Source organism: Neopelma chrysocephalum, unplaced genomic scaffold (genome assembly GCF_003984885.1).
Source record: "Neopelma chrysocephalum unplaced genomic scaffold, ASM398488v2 Primary Assembly neopelma1_44, whole genome shotgun sequence".
NCBI classification, from domain to species: domain Eukaryota; kingdom Metazoa; phylum Chordata; class Aves; order Passeriformes; family Pipridae; genus Neopelma; species Neopelma chrysocephalum.
The window spans coordinates 2813131-2826841 of record NW_020897703.1 but is presented as its reverse complement, the minus strand read 5'-3'; the positions used below and the strand labels follow the sequence as shown (position 1 = coordinate 2826841).

Sequence of the window (13711 nt, the reverse complement as noted above, 5' to 3'; positions counted from 1 at the left end):
AATACTGTGGACAAAACACGTTTGGGTTCTTTTGTCATACCCTAATACAGGACAGTGCTGTTTAACACATTTCACTGCTTAGGTGTCTGTTGACTCTTAAGCTTTTGTGAGGGGCACACCTGCAATAGGAATTATTGCTTAAAAGTGTGTTTCCTCCTGTAACATACCATCTAAGGAGGACAGTATCATCACAGAATCCTCGAGTGGTTTGGGTTGGAAAGGACCTTAAAAATCATCTAGTTTCAACCCCCCTGCCGTGGGCAGGGACACCTCCCACTAGGGCGCTGCCGAGGGATCCGTCACTTTATAGGAGAGCTGTTGTAATGCCTGTTAGCATTCAGAATGCTAGGTTTTATAAAACACTGGAACAGTTATGATGATGTACTTGGCTTTATCCCTGTGCCCTTCTCCACCTCCTTCTATGGTGCCTGGTCTGAACAAGGGCCTCGTTGTTATCTTGTCTATTGGCAGTCAGGGTCCCAGGCACAAGACTCCTTGTGTGTCTTGCTTTGGGCTCAGTGGGAGTACCTTCTATGCCAAGCCCGAAGCACTGGGGTTTCAAAAACAAGACTTCCACGGTGTTGCCTGAAAGCATGGGCAAAAAAACAGCACTGAAAAGTTAAAGCCTAAAGGTTAAACAGCCGCGTGGTAATTGCAACAACTAAACCTGTCGTGTTTGGCTTCTGTGTATGGACAAAAGGCACCCTGTATGTGCCACGGAAAAGCCAGAGACTGGAATCGTGTGCAGTCTTGGGAACTGTGGGAGCATCTAGTTAATTTTCTTCTTCAGGGCTTTCTTAGGAGAAGGTAAGCGAGGTAGTTAATTTGTGTGGGTATGGTGGTTTTAAATGTGGGTCCTAATTATCCCCCCTGCGCTTGTCAGAATGGGAATTAATGCTGCTGAGGTATTAAGCTGTGTTCTGCACTTGTCCTTCCTGAAGGGGAACCTGATTAGGAGGGCGGGGATTGAAAAATGTACTTTTGGCTTCCCCAGAGCTGGGATCTGGATTTCTCTGAGGTGTCCCAGAGAGCAGTGGGTGGCAGGGATCCTCTGAATACCCCAAAATACAGGAGACTGAGTACCCTGCTGCCTGCTGACCCACCTGAGTATTGGAGTCAGAGCAGTGTATGTTCCCTCCCCCGTAGAACAGCGGACTGGTGTTGGTGTTTACTCAATGTCTCTGCTTGTCTCAGAAGATCAGCAGTGAGGCAGCTGAGGACTCTCAGACCAGAGCTGGGATATGTTTCCTGAAAATTCAGAGCTTGGTGTTCAACAGGGAAGTGGGGAGAATGAAGCTTCAGCTTCCTTCTGGATTTGTGTAGCCAGCTAGGTGGTTTTGAACTAAGAAGGGTTCTTTGGGTTTTTTGAACCCAGAAGGGTTTCTGGCTTTAGCAAAGATTGAAGAAAATACATGTTTTCTGTTTTCATGTGGGTTTACATGATCAGTCAAGGGCAGTTCTCCACTTACTCAAAATTCAGATGCAGTAGAATAACTGTAATGCTTTTGTGCATTACCAAAGTTCTCCAAGGCTATCGAGCAACAAAGTCAGCAGTGTATTTATTAAGGCCTGAAAACAATGTGAGGCTCCATGGAAGCATTAAAAATTGAAAAAGCAACCTACAGAGGTCTTCTAGTGCTGGCAGTGTATTTGCAAGGAATTTTCCAGGAGCTTTAACACACTGACTGTGCTGTACGTAGGTGAAAGGTGTGTAGGGTTGGTGCTTTTGTAACTGTGCTTCATCCCTTAAGGACAAAATTTGTCCTTTAACTACAGACAAACTGTTCTTCTTTGATGCTTGTTTGCTTTTATTTTGGTGGTAGATGCACGGCTGTCATCCCGGCTGAATATTTGGGCATTCATTCCTGTGATGGAGGAGGCTGGGGAAGCAAGAGGACCTGGCTCACAGCTGGGTTGGGCTCTGTCCTGGTGCAAAGCCTAGGGAGCAAATGTCCTGTGTGCCTCTAAGGGCCTGGTGGGAATGAAAACGGGAATGCCGTGTTCTAGCTGGGCGCATGGAGCAGACCTACAATGCAAACACTGCTTTTGTTCTACCTAAATCTACAGGACTTCAATGTGCACCTTCTTGTATTCATGTTTTGCTGTATTTTCTGTATAAATTATGTTTTTTCCCTCTAGAATGAGCTGTGGAATGTCGCATTGCTATGTATCCATTCATGCTTAGCTTTGTTCCTTGTTTCTTTCCTTTCCCTCTTCCCTCAGATCTATCAAGTCCAGAAGGTAGGGCTTGCTCGCTTTCATTCTTGTTTGCATGTGTTCCTGTGTTGTGAGTCGTGCTAGAATTTCAGAATCACAGAATCATTTAGGTTGGAAAAGACCTCCAAGATCATTGAGTCCAACCTAGAAAATTCTCTAAAGAACGGGAGATGCACAGCAGGCTGTAAATTTCCATGCAATTCCTTCACTCCCTTAGTCTTGTATGGATAATAAAGAAGAGTAGGGGGAAGATGACCCTTGGAAAATGTCTGGTCAGGCACTTAATATGATTTTTTTTCTACAGCCTGTTTGGCCAAAGAATAATCAATAAGCAGAAGAGTGACTTGGCAAAGCAGGGTCATAGGAGGGTACGGTGGCTCCGTGTGTCACCAAGAACCACACAGACATTCGTGTGCCAAAGGCCAAGAGTATCCCTGGAAGTATTTCAGGCTGGGCAAGCATTTAACAGGTGCCAGCAGAAAGAATGACTTTCAGATGACTTTGCAGAAAGTCACTGAAGGAAATCAGCGATGCTGCGTTTGAATTCATAATCTTTTGGTAAATAAACCATGTGACCTTCCTTCCAATGGCACCTAAGTCCTATAAGTGCTTTTACATTATTTAATCCTCTCTCACCTCAATTTAAAGTCATAATCTCTTCCCTCCTCCCAGTTTCCTTTTCATGATGGTGGCCAAGATGATAATAGTAGCTCTGAGGTCACTTGCTATGTAGCAACAGAGATTTTGGAGTTTGTGTTATGATGTTTGGCTGTCCTACACTTGCAGCATGTGAACTATGTGGTACCTAGAAACAGAAATAGCTCCAAAGAGGATTTGCAGGGAGGGAGAAAGCACATATTTCTTCAAGCCTGCCATTTTCTCCCTTATTGAATATTTCCTTTTTGTTTCCTGAGATGTTTTGATTGCTTGCTGAGTGATGAATGTGTCCTAAAACCACGGCGTGTTTGGTTTTGTTCTGGCACTCCAGCTGCCCTAACTGCATGTTTCAAAGCTTGACCTAGCAGTGCATGTGCTTCTTGAAAGTGTTGTTCTCCTCTTTGAGGGCGTATGTAGATGAAGAGAGCTGCTCAAATCATGTGCTCTGGTATTTAACCCTGACTCCATTGATTGAGCAACAAATCTATCTTACTCTTGGTTTTATTTCTGGAGTTGACTGCGTAGTGAGTGACTCAACGTCTGCCCATGGATCAACAGGCTCGTTATTAATCTCCTTTATGGGAACTAATTTAACCCTCTGGTGCAAACGCAGCCCCGTGGGAGCCCAGGAGGTTGTTTACTGTTGGTGTCCTGACATGGATGAGAAGATAAGTGGGTTATCCTCCCAACATCCCGTAGTGAGTTTGCAAGTCTGGCAGTTTCGCTGTCACTTAGTGAGCAAATCGCATCTGGAATTCTCTCTCAATGGTATTAATGTCATTAATTATTTAATTGTAATATCACTTTTCAGGGTAGAAGGGAACTTGAGTCTGGCAAGGGCCTCTAACTGAAACCCAAGTGAATGGCTAAGCACCATTTCTTCCTTTAACCCATTCGAATCAGGCCCCTGGGGACAGAACAGAAGAGTCAGTGCAGAGAAAGAAACAGGAAGGGGCTGAAGGGTCAAAATACTTGGGACTTCAAAAGCTGCCAGTTCGGTCCCATATGACATGTGCTGTTTAAAAGATAATAAATTAAAAATAGTCTCAAGGCAGTTGCATTCATTAAGATTTTTCTTTAGGGGATATTAAGCATGTAGCTGTGTAATTTGAAATGGAGGAGGAAAAGCCTGTAAGTGGAACTTAAATTGTGACATAGCAAGTCTTATGAGGGGTGTTTCCTTATCTGCCTTCTGCAATGCTGAATTCAGAAGCCAGTGTCAGAAGATGAGAACAGAAGGCAGGAAGAAGGAGCAGCAGACCTTTCAGAAATTACTAGTGTGTTTATGGATCCTTTCTGTGTGTGAGAAAGGATTCTCCATTTTAATAGTCTTTTTTTAAATTGGTGTCTCTTAATGGCTGAAAAGCCTCTAATAAGGCTTTACCTGACCTGCTTTACTGCAAACCATATAATCTGTAGGTTCTCATCATGTACACAGCCCTGACCAGTTGGAGCTCATAGAATTTTCAGGGGTCATTTTCAGGCTGTGATATACATAAAAGTTAATTTTATAATGCTCTATTGTATGGGTTTTGCTTCTGCCTGGAAGTAACAAGTCTGAGCCCTTGTGAGAAGTGTGCAATGCTTGAAGAAACTATTCATGTCATGCCCTCTGATTTCCTGTAGTTCAAGGGGGGAGTTTCACTTGTGTGTAATTTGGCTAGGCATTGTGTAGGGAATAGGATATTCTTGAACACACAATGAGATGCTTTGCAGGTAAAGCAGAGGGGAATACTTCCCTGTTCCCATAGGGAAGTGGTTAGAGAGGTTATTGAACTGTTGTCTCTTTTCCTTGTTCCAGAGAGATGTTGACATACTACTTAACTCTGCCATGCAGTGAATTTATTTTCTGTTTTCAAAGTATTGGCCTAAAAACTTATTTTTTTAACATTTTTCCTAATAACTGGGATTGTTCTGAGCTCCTGCCTTTTCCCAGTTTGACCTCAAAATTGGCAGCATTTAAAGGTAGGTCATTGAACAGTTCAGACTATCCAGGATGGATAATTGAGCACCTCACTACCTATTTTGCTCTCTCCAGAGCTGTTAAGAATAAAGTAAAATGAAGAATGCTTTAACATGAAAATAATTTTGTTGTTTGAAGAGGAAGAACTCTGAACTGGAAATAAACTGATAAAGTATTGAACTGTAGTCCAACTGCTGTTTCTTCTAGTTTATTAATAACTAGTGAATGAGGTTTTTAAGGGTGAAAGCAAAATTACGTTAATACCATTGAGCGAGTGGTAAAACCAGAGTGCAGTACAGAACACGTTTCTGATTTTCTTTTATCATTTCCTAACGTTTCAACTGTTGATACTCCTCCCTCCTCAAACCAGTAGGAAAGCTCTAAAATACATGTTATACTTCCTTAAGCAGGATTTCCATTTGGCTGTTGCTGTGCTTTAGGCCAGTGATTTTTCTTCACACAGGAACCTTACGGTCACCATTAAAAATGCAAACTTCCTGAGACCAGAGTTGACATGCTTGTTTGGGGAGGAAGAAAAGTCCCATTAAACCCGTGTATCTTTGAACAATTTGCTGCCTGGTGGAAATTCAAATTCATTGGGAACTTCCCGATGTTGTGCAAAGAAATTACAAGCTGAGAAGCGGTTCAGAGGAGACAGTCTATTAAGAAAATTCATGGCATTTGGAACTGAAAGGCAGGGAGCTTTCCAGCCTTGCCTGCATTGGTGGAGCTTGTCCTCTTCTATCCTTGTTGGCGCTCCCACCGCTGTCAGATGGCTGAAGTGTAGGCAAAAAGCCTCGTGCTCTGAATGGAGCTCTGGGCAGCTCTGAATACAGCAAATCAGAGTGCACAGAGATGGGTTTGTATTCAACTTGTCTGCCCAGTTTGACAAATCTGTACGGGAAACATGATTTGACAGCATTTTTCATCCTGGAAGTGTCCTGCGTTCACCTCCCTTGTAATGACTCTTGACTTAAATGGGTCAGGAATTCAAGACTCATTACACTCCTTGCTCCTGTCCCCCAGCACTGGGATTTCTGCACTGCTGAGAGAGAAGAAGCTGTCAAGTATCCCGGCTGTACCCCAAAAACCCCTTTCCTCTTGCCAGGCAGCTTTTCCTGGACGTGTGCTGTGGAGGGTTCCGGTGCCACTCGGCACAGCTCTTCCTGGCATGTTTGTGTGTGTGTGGCTCAGACAAGACCTGGCAATGCATGTCTAAATGTTCTGTGTTTGCTTTTCTCATCTAAATTCTGTTTTTTTCCCTTTTCTGTCTGTAGAAATATTATGGTCTGGATACTAAGTGGGGAGACATCGAGCAATGGATGGTAGGACTTAATCAACGTAGCTCAACAACTTTTATGTGTTGAAGTTTTGTATAGTTCACAGAGTTTGAAATCCCACAAAGCAGGTATTTTCTTGTGTTGGAGATGTGAATTCCACTCGTACCACAAGCATTCCTGCAGTCTTGCATTTCCACCTGAAAGGTGGCTTTTAATCAGCTTAAAACTGGCAATGGCTGGATTAGAGCCATCTTTTTTAACAGACCTCTGTCTCCACGCTATTGCTTGAAGATTAGGTTAGAATAAAGACCTTTTAAAGCCCCTTGAGATACAAGGAATATCCATACTCATTTTACTTCTTGTGGGTTTCATTACCATTTGAGTCTTCTTAAATCTGCCTTCACAGGTAAATTGTGGGCATGCTTTATCCGTGCTGCCTCAGCTACCTTGGCACTTAGTGGCCCAGGGGTATCCTTCAGAGGAATTATTACTGCTACGGTGGCAATGTTTGTTTTTTCTGATAATACAGTGTCCTGGATTTTACAATTTTCCAAAGCCAGTGAAGTTGATACCAGCTACAGACTTGGCCACTAGCAACATCTGAGTGTGTTAACACCCGTAATATAAGATAAAGAAGTTGCTAACAGGCTGGAAGTTATTGGCTTCCAATGTCTTTCAACCCTAAGTTTACGAAATCACTTTCCAGTGATGCTGGATGAAAACTCTAGTTCATGGCCTTGCCCTACAAGCACACTGGACCAAACAACTGGCTTCCACTGTGGAAGATAACCTCACAAACTCCTCAAAACTCTTGACCCTCGATAATAAATCAGTGTAAATACTTGTTTGCAGGGACCACCTATCCACCAAGGTGCTCCAGTCTCACAAATAAGCCATTGATTCTCCTCAAATCCTTGCTGGATGAGCTTAGCTCCACCTTACCGGCAATTCCCTTGCTTGAAAGTCCGTTCAACCTGTGAGAACTGTTGACTATAATGGTGAAAGTTTTTTGTTTTCCTGTTTTCTATCGCTGTTTCTAAATTCCATGGAAAATCAATTTGTTAAAATCAGTATATTGAGATGTATTACATCTGACAGTATTTGCAGTGTCACAGAGGCTGTAAGCAGAGCACAGCTGCTTTCAGTCTGGAAGAAGGGGCCAGGCTATGCCCCTCTAGGATACTCACTAGGGAGAGACCATGGCCCTGCCACGTTATTTCAAATGGAAGATTTTTGAGGTTTATTTTGGAGGACTGGAAAACTTAATTACACAAGCCCTGTAAGTATTACCGGTGCCCACATGTGAAGAGATGCACTTGAAACATTTTTGAGATAGAAATAAGGCGTCGCTGCTTGAAGTTTTCTGCACAAGTAATAACAGCGTGTAGCAGAGTAAAACGGAGGGGAAGAAAGTTGGGGTCACAAAGGAGGGAGAGAGGGATTTTCTAGTTTGACAGGGTGTCACCTTCCATTTATTTGGTTTAACCTCGCTGACTCCCAAGCGTGGCTGAAGTTCACTGTGTGTTTCTGGAACGCTGTGTTGGTGTCTCTGTCCTCTCAACACTTCCCTCTGTTTTCTCTCGGCTGCCTTGGTAGGAAGACAGTGAGCGTTATTCCCGTAGAGCCCGAAGAAATGCCTCGGTTAGTATCTACTTTTGCTTTTTCTGTTTAGCTAGACATTTCAAATTAAGAAAAGACACAAGTATAAGGAACTTCCTTCTTAAAAAAAAAAACAACTCTAAACCAAAAAAGCTCCCCCCACCCCAGGCAAGTGAAAACCCCAAAGCCACTTCCTGACTTCTCTGCTCTCTCCCCAGACACTTCAGGGAGTTTTTGCAAATGTGCTAGAAAAAAGGAGGGGGGAGGTGGGGAAATAACCTGCTTGGAGTGTTTAACATTCATTTATTCAGACCAAGGGCCAGAGCTTAGAGCAGGGAACACCCAAGCAAGCTGTCGTAAAACGCTTGACAGTGTTTCTTGGGCAGAGTATGATTTAATTTACTTTCTGCTTATAGTTTTAATGGAGTTCTTTTTTAAATACATTTATTTTGTACGTCTTTTCTTGCCTTCTGTCCCATCAAAGCCATCAGCATTTACCTCACCGCCCGTTACTTGTGTTCTTTTCATTGTTTTTTTTGTCTTTATACTTTTCTCTTGATAGGCTTCGGATGAAGATGAGCGCATGTCAGTGGGTAGCCGTGGAAGCCTGAGGGTTGGTAAATTGTACAATTTCTCTGTGTGTGTGTGTATGGATGTCACTGTCTCCCTGCACCCCACACTGGTTATAGTACTCTCATAGTATCGTCCTTCCAAGGTCTTGACGTGTTCTGTGTTGGTTTCTTTTGAGTAACATGTGGATCAATAATTCTTTCAGCCAGGGGAACTGTCAGATGTGTGTGCAGTGTGCAGGAGCAGGAATTCCTGTGCAGGAACCTTTGTGGTAAATGCTGTTTGCTGTTGCAGGAAGCACTCAGCCAAGACATTGGTATAGGCAGCTATTTCTTGTATGCACCTTGTAAACTCCCCTCTTTCATTACTGATACTGAAAAGGAAGTGTTAGCTTACTGCAGGATCAGTGTTTATTAGCTCAGGAAACCAGAAGAAAATAATCAGTGGAAATAAGTCTTAAGCACTTTGGAATTGCGGGTGAATACCCATAGAATCATGGAATATTCTGAGTTGGAAGGGACCCACAAGGATCATCCAAGTCCAGCTCCTGGCCCTGCACAGGACACCTCAACAATCCTACCATGTGCCTCAGAGTGTTGTCTAAATGCTTCTTGAGTTCTGGCAGCCTTGGGGCCGTGACCACTGCCCTGGGGAGCCTGTTCAGTGCCCCACCACCCTCTGGGGGAAGAACCTTTTCCTGATATCCAGCCTAAACCTCGCCTGACACAGCTCCATGACATTCCCTAGGGTCCTGTCACTAGTTACTCTCCTTAAAAATGCTTTAGAGATACTTGAAATTCATTTGCAGGCTTAAGTTTTCTGGAGGGAGAAAAGTAAAGCACAGAGTACTCATTTGTAGGAAAAGTTCAAATGTGTTTTTTTTTTCTCAAAATACCCAGACAGTGTTTTCCCAGATAATACATGTGTATATAAGCCTTTAGTCTGGTCTAGTGTAGAGTTTAGAGGACCCATTTAAAAATAAATAATTAAATAAATAAAAATTGCTACTGCAGAGCCAGCTCAGTGATCCCAAATATTGTTCACAATAGCTCAAGGTACACTTAAAAATACTTAGTGTTGCCCTGTTCCCTTTTTATTGGAATCCTTATTGCTACTTTTGAAATACTGTTAAAATCTTTGTTCTTCAAGATTGCAAACTTATTTGAGTGCTTTTCAGAGCTAGAAGATGCCTCAAAGCTCCAAAGATTCGATTAAGAAAAGCTTCTCTTCACAGCTGAACAGGAAAAGAAAAGTTTATTTTACTTAGAGTTAAATGTCAACATGTTCATGAAAGTGTTTTTTTAGAGGGAAAAAAAATCTCTAGTTCAGTTGAAATATCAATTCTTTCTGTTTAGAAGGTGTTGACAACATAAATGGGTTGTTTAACCATTGCTATGAGTGTGTCCCTTAGTGTGGCACAATGCAAGCACACTGGCTCTGTGCTTATAGCACATCTTCATCTGAAACACCTTTTGTTCATGGAAATCCACCACTGATTGCTTTTGAGGTGTTTTTGTAACACAATCCTGTGTTTTTTAGATAAGTAAATGGCAGAAGCCTTGCATTCTGCCTCCCCACCATGTGCTGGAGAAGCTTTTCCAACCATTTTTCCTAGAGCAGCCAGCCTCTGGGCTGCCCATGTGCCTTCAGGCTGTGATAACCACTGCTGGTCTGGTGAACAGCAGTCTCCAGCTGGTCCACTGGATGGTCCCTAAATTCTTCATACTTCTGCAAAGAATGTGTTTCTCTGACAGAAGGATCTGGTTGAAACTTTCCACTCTGGTGTTTCTTGTGATGTTGCACAGACTCCCTCCTGTCCTCGTAAAGCAGCCTTCAGTGGGTGTTCTTAGGCACAGGAAAAGTTTTGACAGAGCTTCCTTCCCTCCTGCAAGTGTCACTGGGATTATAGAAGCATGTAAATGTTTGCTAGTCTGAACCGAAACTTACCCTTCTACATCCTCCAGTTGTTTTATTCACAATTAATCAATAGAACATAGAATTATAGAACAGTTTGGGTTGGAGGGACCTTAAAGCTTACCCTGTTCCACCCCCTGCCATGGGAAGGGACACCTGCCACTAGACCAGGTTGCTCCAAGCCCCATCCAACCTGGCCTTGAACAATTCCAAGGATGGGGCAGCCACAGCTTCTCTGGGCAACCTGTGCCAGGGCCTCCCCACCCTCATAGGGAAGAATTTCTTCCCAATCTAAACCTACTCTCTTCCAGTTTGAATCCATTCTCCCTTGTCCTGTCACTCCATGCTCTTATAAACAGTCTCTCTGATCACTTTCCTGGTGTGGGCTTACAGTAGATGTTTTTAATAGTTTGACCCTGTCTCTGGCTCATCTGTGAAGGTTTGGCTCTTGCTGTGCCTGTCTTCAAAACAACAAAGTAAAGAAACCATGAGCAATGACCAACCTAAAAAATTACCTCTGAATACTAGAGTTCAGTTCGACTTTGGAGCTATTTTAGCTTGAAGACAAACCCAAAAACTATTGCCTTGTGTCCACAAGGGTTTATAAAATGAGTCTGAGAATTCTGAATGAGGCTAGTTTTTTTTTATATTTGAAGGCTCTCCTTCCATTGTTGCAGGATGTCATTGTCATTGTTTTGTAGGACTTGCATTTTTGGAAAATTGATCTTGCATTTTGTCACTCAGACTCCTTGCACTGTGAGGGTCTGATGGTGCTAGGGGTTGCTTTTTGAACCCGTGCTAGTCTTCTGTACAGGAAGTTTTCACTGAAATGAGCCAATATTGGACATTGATTTCTCCCTGAAACTTTACCATCCTACTGATCTGTGCGGGTTTTACTCTGGGGTTTTCTCCTGGAATATTTTTTAAAGTGGATGTCTGGATTGCAGGCACCAGAGATCTGCTGAGGTAGTTTTTGGGGAGCTGGCCTGGATGCTTCTGGCAGAGCAGCCAGCGCTATGTCCTGCAAAACCACTGGAGATGTTGATCAGACCAGGCCAGCAAATTGAAGCTCCACAGCTGTGACTGTGCTGTAAACAGTGACCTGGGGTGCCAATAGAATGGTGGCTTGGGTATGTGTGTGTCTCCTCAGCTGCCACTAAGGGGCTTCTGCAACAACTTTTCTGTTGCTCATCCTGAACCCATCAACAGCGTCTGTTTCAGGAGTTCTGCAACCTCAATTCTTTATCGTGCAGATTTTTCTAGGAAAGCTCAGTAACATCACCCTGTGTTTGTTGAGCCTCTCTTCAGTCTCTTTTCTATTTCAGTTTTCCTCGTTCTCCCACTTCTCAGCTGGCTGTCTCTATAATCTAAGACCATCAGCATGAAATGCTGTTGTGGTAGTAATCACTTGTGTTGTAATCTGTGCATTTTCCATGTTTTGTTTGCTGCCACGTTCCTCCTTGTGCCTTTGTGCAAGAATTCCTGCATTATCAAAGTTCTTTAGTTGGGATTTACATCTCTGTGCCTATTTTTGTGTCTCTGTGTTTGGTTTGGGGAATTCTTTTGATTGCCATAACTTGCTTGAGTGTTTTCCTTTGTATTCTGATTTTCCTTTCCTCTCATGCCTTTACAGTCTCATTTGGAATATGCCAGCACCTACCCAGTGGTGAGAATAGTCTGCAAGCTCTGCAGTGTGTGTGTTTAAAAATTAATAATGAAGAAGAAACTAACACAAGTTGTGATAACTGATCTGAGATAAGGGGTGATGTGGAAGGATCCTGAGGCAGTTTGTGGTGTGTGATGTGAAGATGTCACTTCCCTCTCCTACTGCTCTGATGCAGTTCAGATGAAGAGCGACGAATAATTAGAGATCTGATGCAGGTCTAGCTCAGTAGTTACCATAGGACAGAGCAGAAGGGCTTTTATTTCCCCTGACAGACTGTCTCTGTTACAGTCTGTCCATCGTTTGGCCCGATGCATCTGGATTTATTTCAGCATAGATCTGGAAGAGATCTTATAAACATAAACTTGTTCTGAATAGATCCAGCAAAGGTGATGGGACAAAGACACTGCCTACCAAAGCTGCAGCTTGTGTTGAGCTGTTACCTTCACTTTGGGGGACAAAATCAAACTAATAATAATACAAGGAGAACAAGTATTTGCTCCTGTGAACAATGAGGTAAAGCTGACTCTTGGAAGAACAGAAAGGGACAGTGAGGATTGGGACTTAAAACTCAGTTTAAAATATTTCTTGATGCCTTGAGGCGGCGCTATGTTGAAATAGAGGTGCTCTGTGTCCGCAGTTTTATAGATTCTCTAGGTTTTTCACTCTCCTTTATTCCCGGCACTATTTTCAATTAGGAATGCAATGTATCTATTTGTGCATGACCTACATACAGAAATAGTTCAAACACATTTGGATTTTGCATGGATGTATTGATGTAGTAAGTATGGACAGCTGGTAGCTCTTTTAATTGACTTAACCCAGCAAGCGTGAATGGTTTTAACTGTGGCTACTAAATTTAACAGCACTATCATCACTTTCAACAATATTCTCTAATAACTGGGCATTTGACTCTGAGATTTGATTTTTTTTTTCCTGTGTGCTCACTGAGCTGTGTTGTGTAGAGCTGGAGGAGAGCTGGCCTGATGTTTCTGCATGTGGACGTGCATGCCTGGCTGCGGATGGGTGTGCATAAACTCATTGATCTTCTCATCCTGCATTCTTAATCTCACTGCAGGCTGGATTAGAGAATGAGAGGACCAAAAAGAAGAACTACTCCAAAGCAGTATGTATCTTGACTAACTGCCTCAGAGAGGTTTTTTACATACAAACCCACTGTGATAGACAAAGAGTATGTTCAAGTATGAGAGCTCACCAGCCCAGTGTCAAGGATACGGTGTAACTATCAGGATTTGTTGGGTCTGCACAAATAGTGACCATCAGTTCATGTGCATAACGGGGAATAATCCAAACCTTTATGTCAGTGTTGTACATAAAGGACATCTGGCAAAACTCAAAACCTAACTTGAGCTACCTAAGTTGAACTTTAATATTACACAGCAATATTGAGAGACTGTAATAGAATCACAGAATGGTTTGGGTTGGAAGGGGCGTTAAAGATCATTTTGTTTCACTTCTCTGCCATGGGCGGGGACACCTTCCACTAGACCAAGTTTCTCCAAGCCCCCTCCAACCTGGCCATGAACAGTCCCAGGGATGGGGCAGCCATGGCTTCTCTGTGCAACCTGTGCCAGAGCCTCCCCACCCTCACAGGGAGGAGTTTCTTCCATATATCTAACCTGAATTTCCCCTTTTTCAGTCTGAACCCATTACTCCTTGTCCTGTCACTACAGTTCCCAATGTATGGGTGCCTTACTAGCACCTGTACAAATAGAGCATTACTTAGAGCACCACAAAACTGGGCCTGGAGGAAGGATAAGAGATAATGTGCTTTCACACAGTGAGGATTTTATGGGGAGCAACTCTAGGGCAGGAAAGGGTACACAA

At 43.0% G+C, this 13711-nt stretch overlaps 1 protein-coding gene across 9 annotated transcripts in view; it reads left to right on the top strand.

The window, feature by feature from the left end:
- Positions 1-13711, top strand: part of LRRFIP1 (LRR binding FLII interacting protein 1) — a 112398-nt gene that overhangs the window by 52907 nt on the left and 45780 nt on the right. For 4 of the 9 annotated variants that reach the window (XM_027678072.1, XM_027678067.1, XM_027678066.1 and 1 more), the window contains exons 3-8: positions 2224-2241; positions 6115-6162; positions 7714-7758; positions 8279-8329; positions 11834-11866; positions 12942-12989. The exons of the other annotated variants lie outside the window; for them this stretch is intronic. In XM_027678072.1, coding sequence (XP_027533873.1) covers positions 2224-2241; positions 6115-6162; positions 7714-7758; positions 8279-8329; positions 11834-11866; positions 12942-12989 — 243 coding nt within the window. The remainder of the gene's footprint in view (positions 1-2223; positions 2242-6114; positions 6163-7713; positions 7759-8278; positions 8330-11833; positions 11867-12941; positions 12990-13711) is intronic. 9 annotated transcript variants of the gene reach the window in all.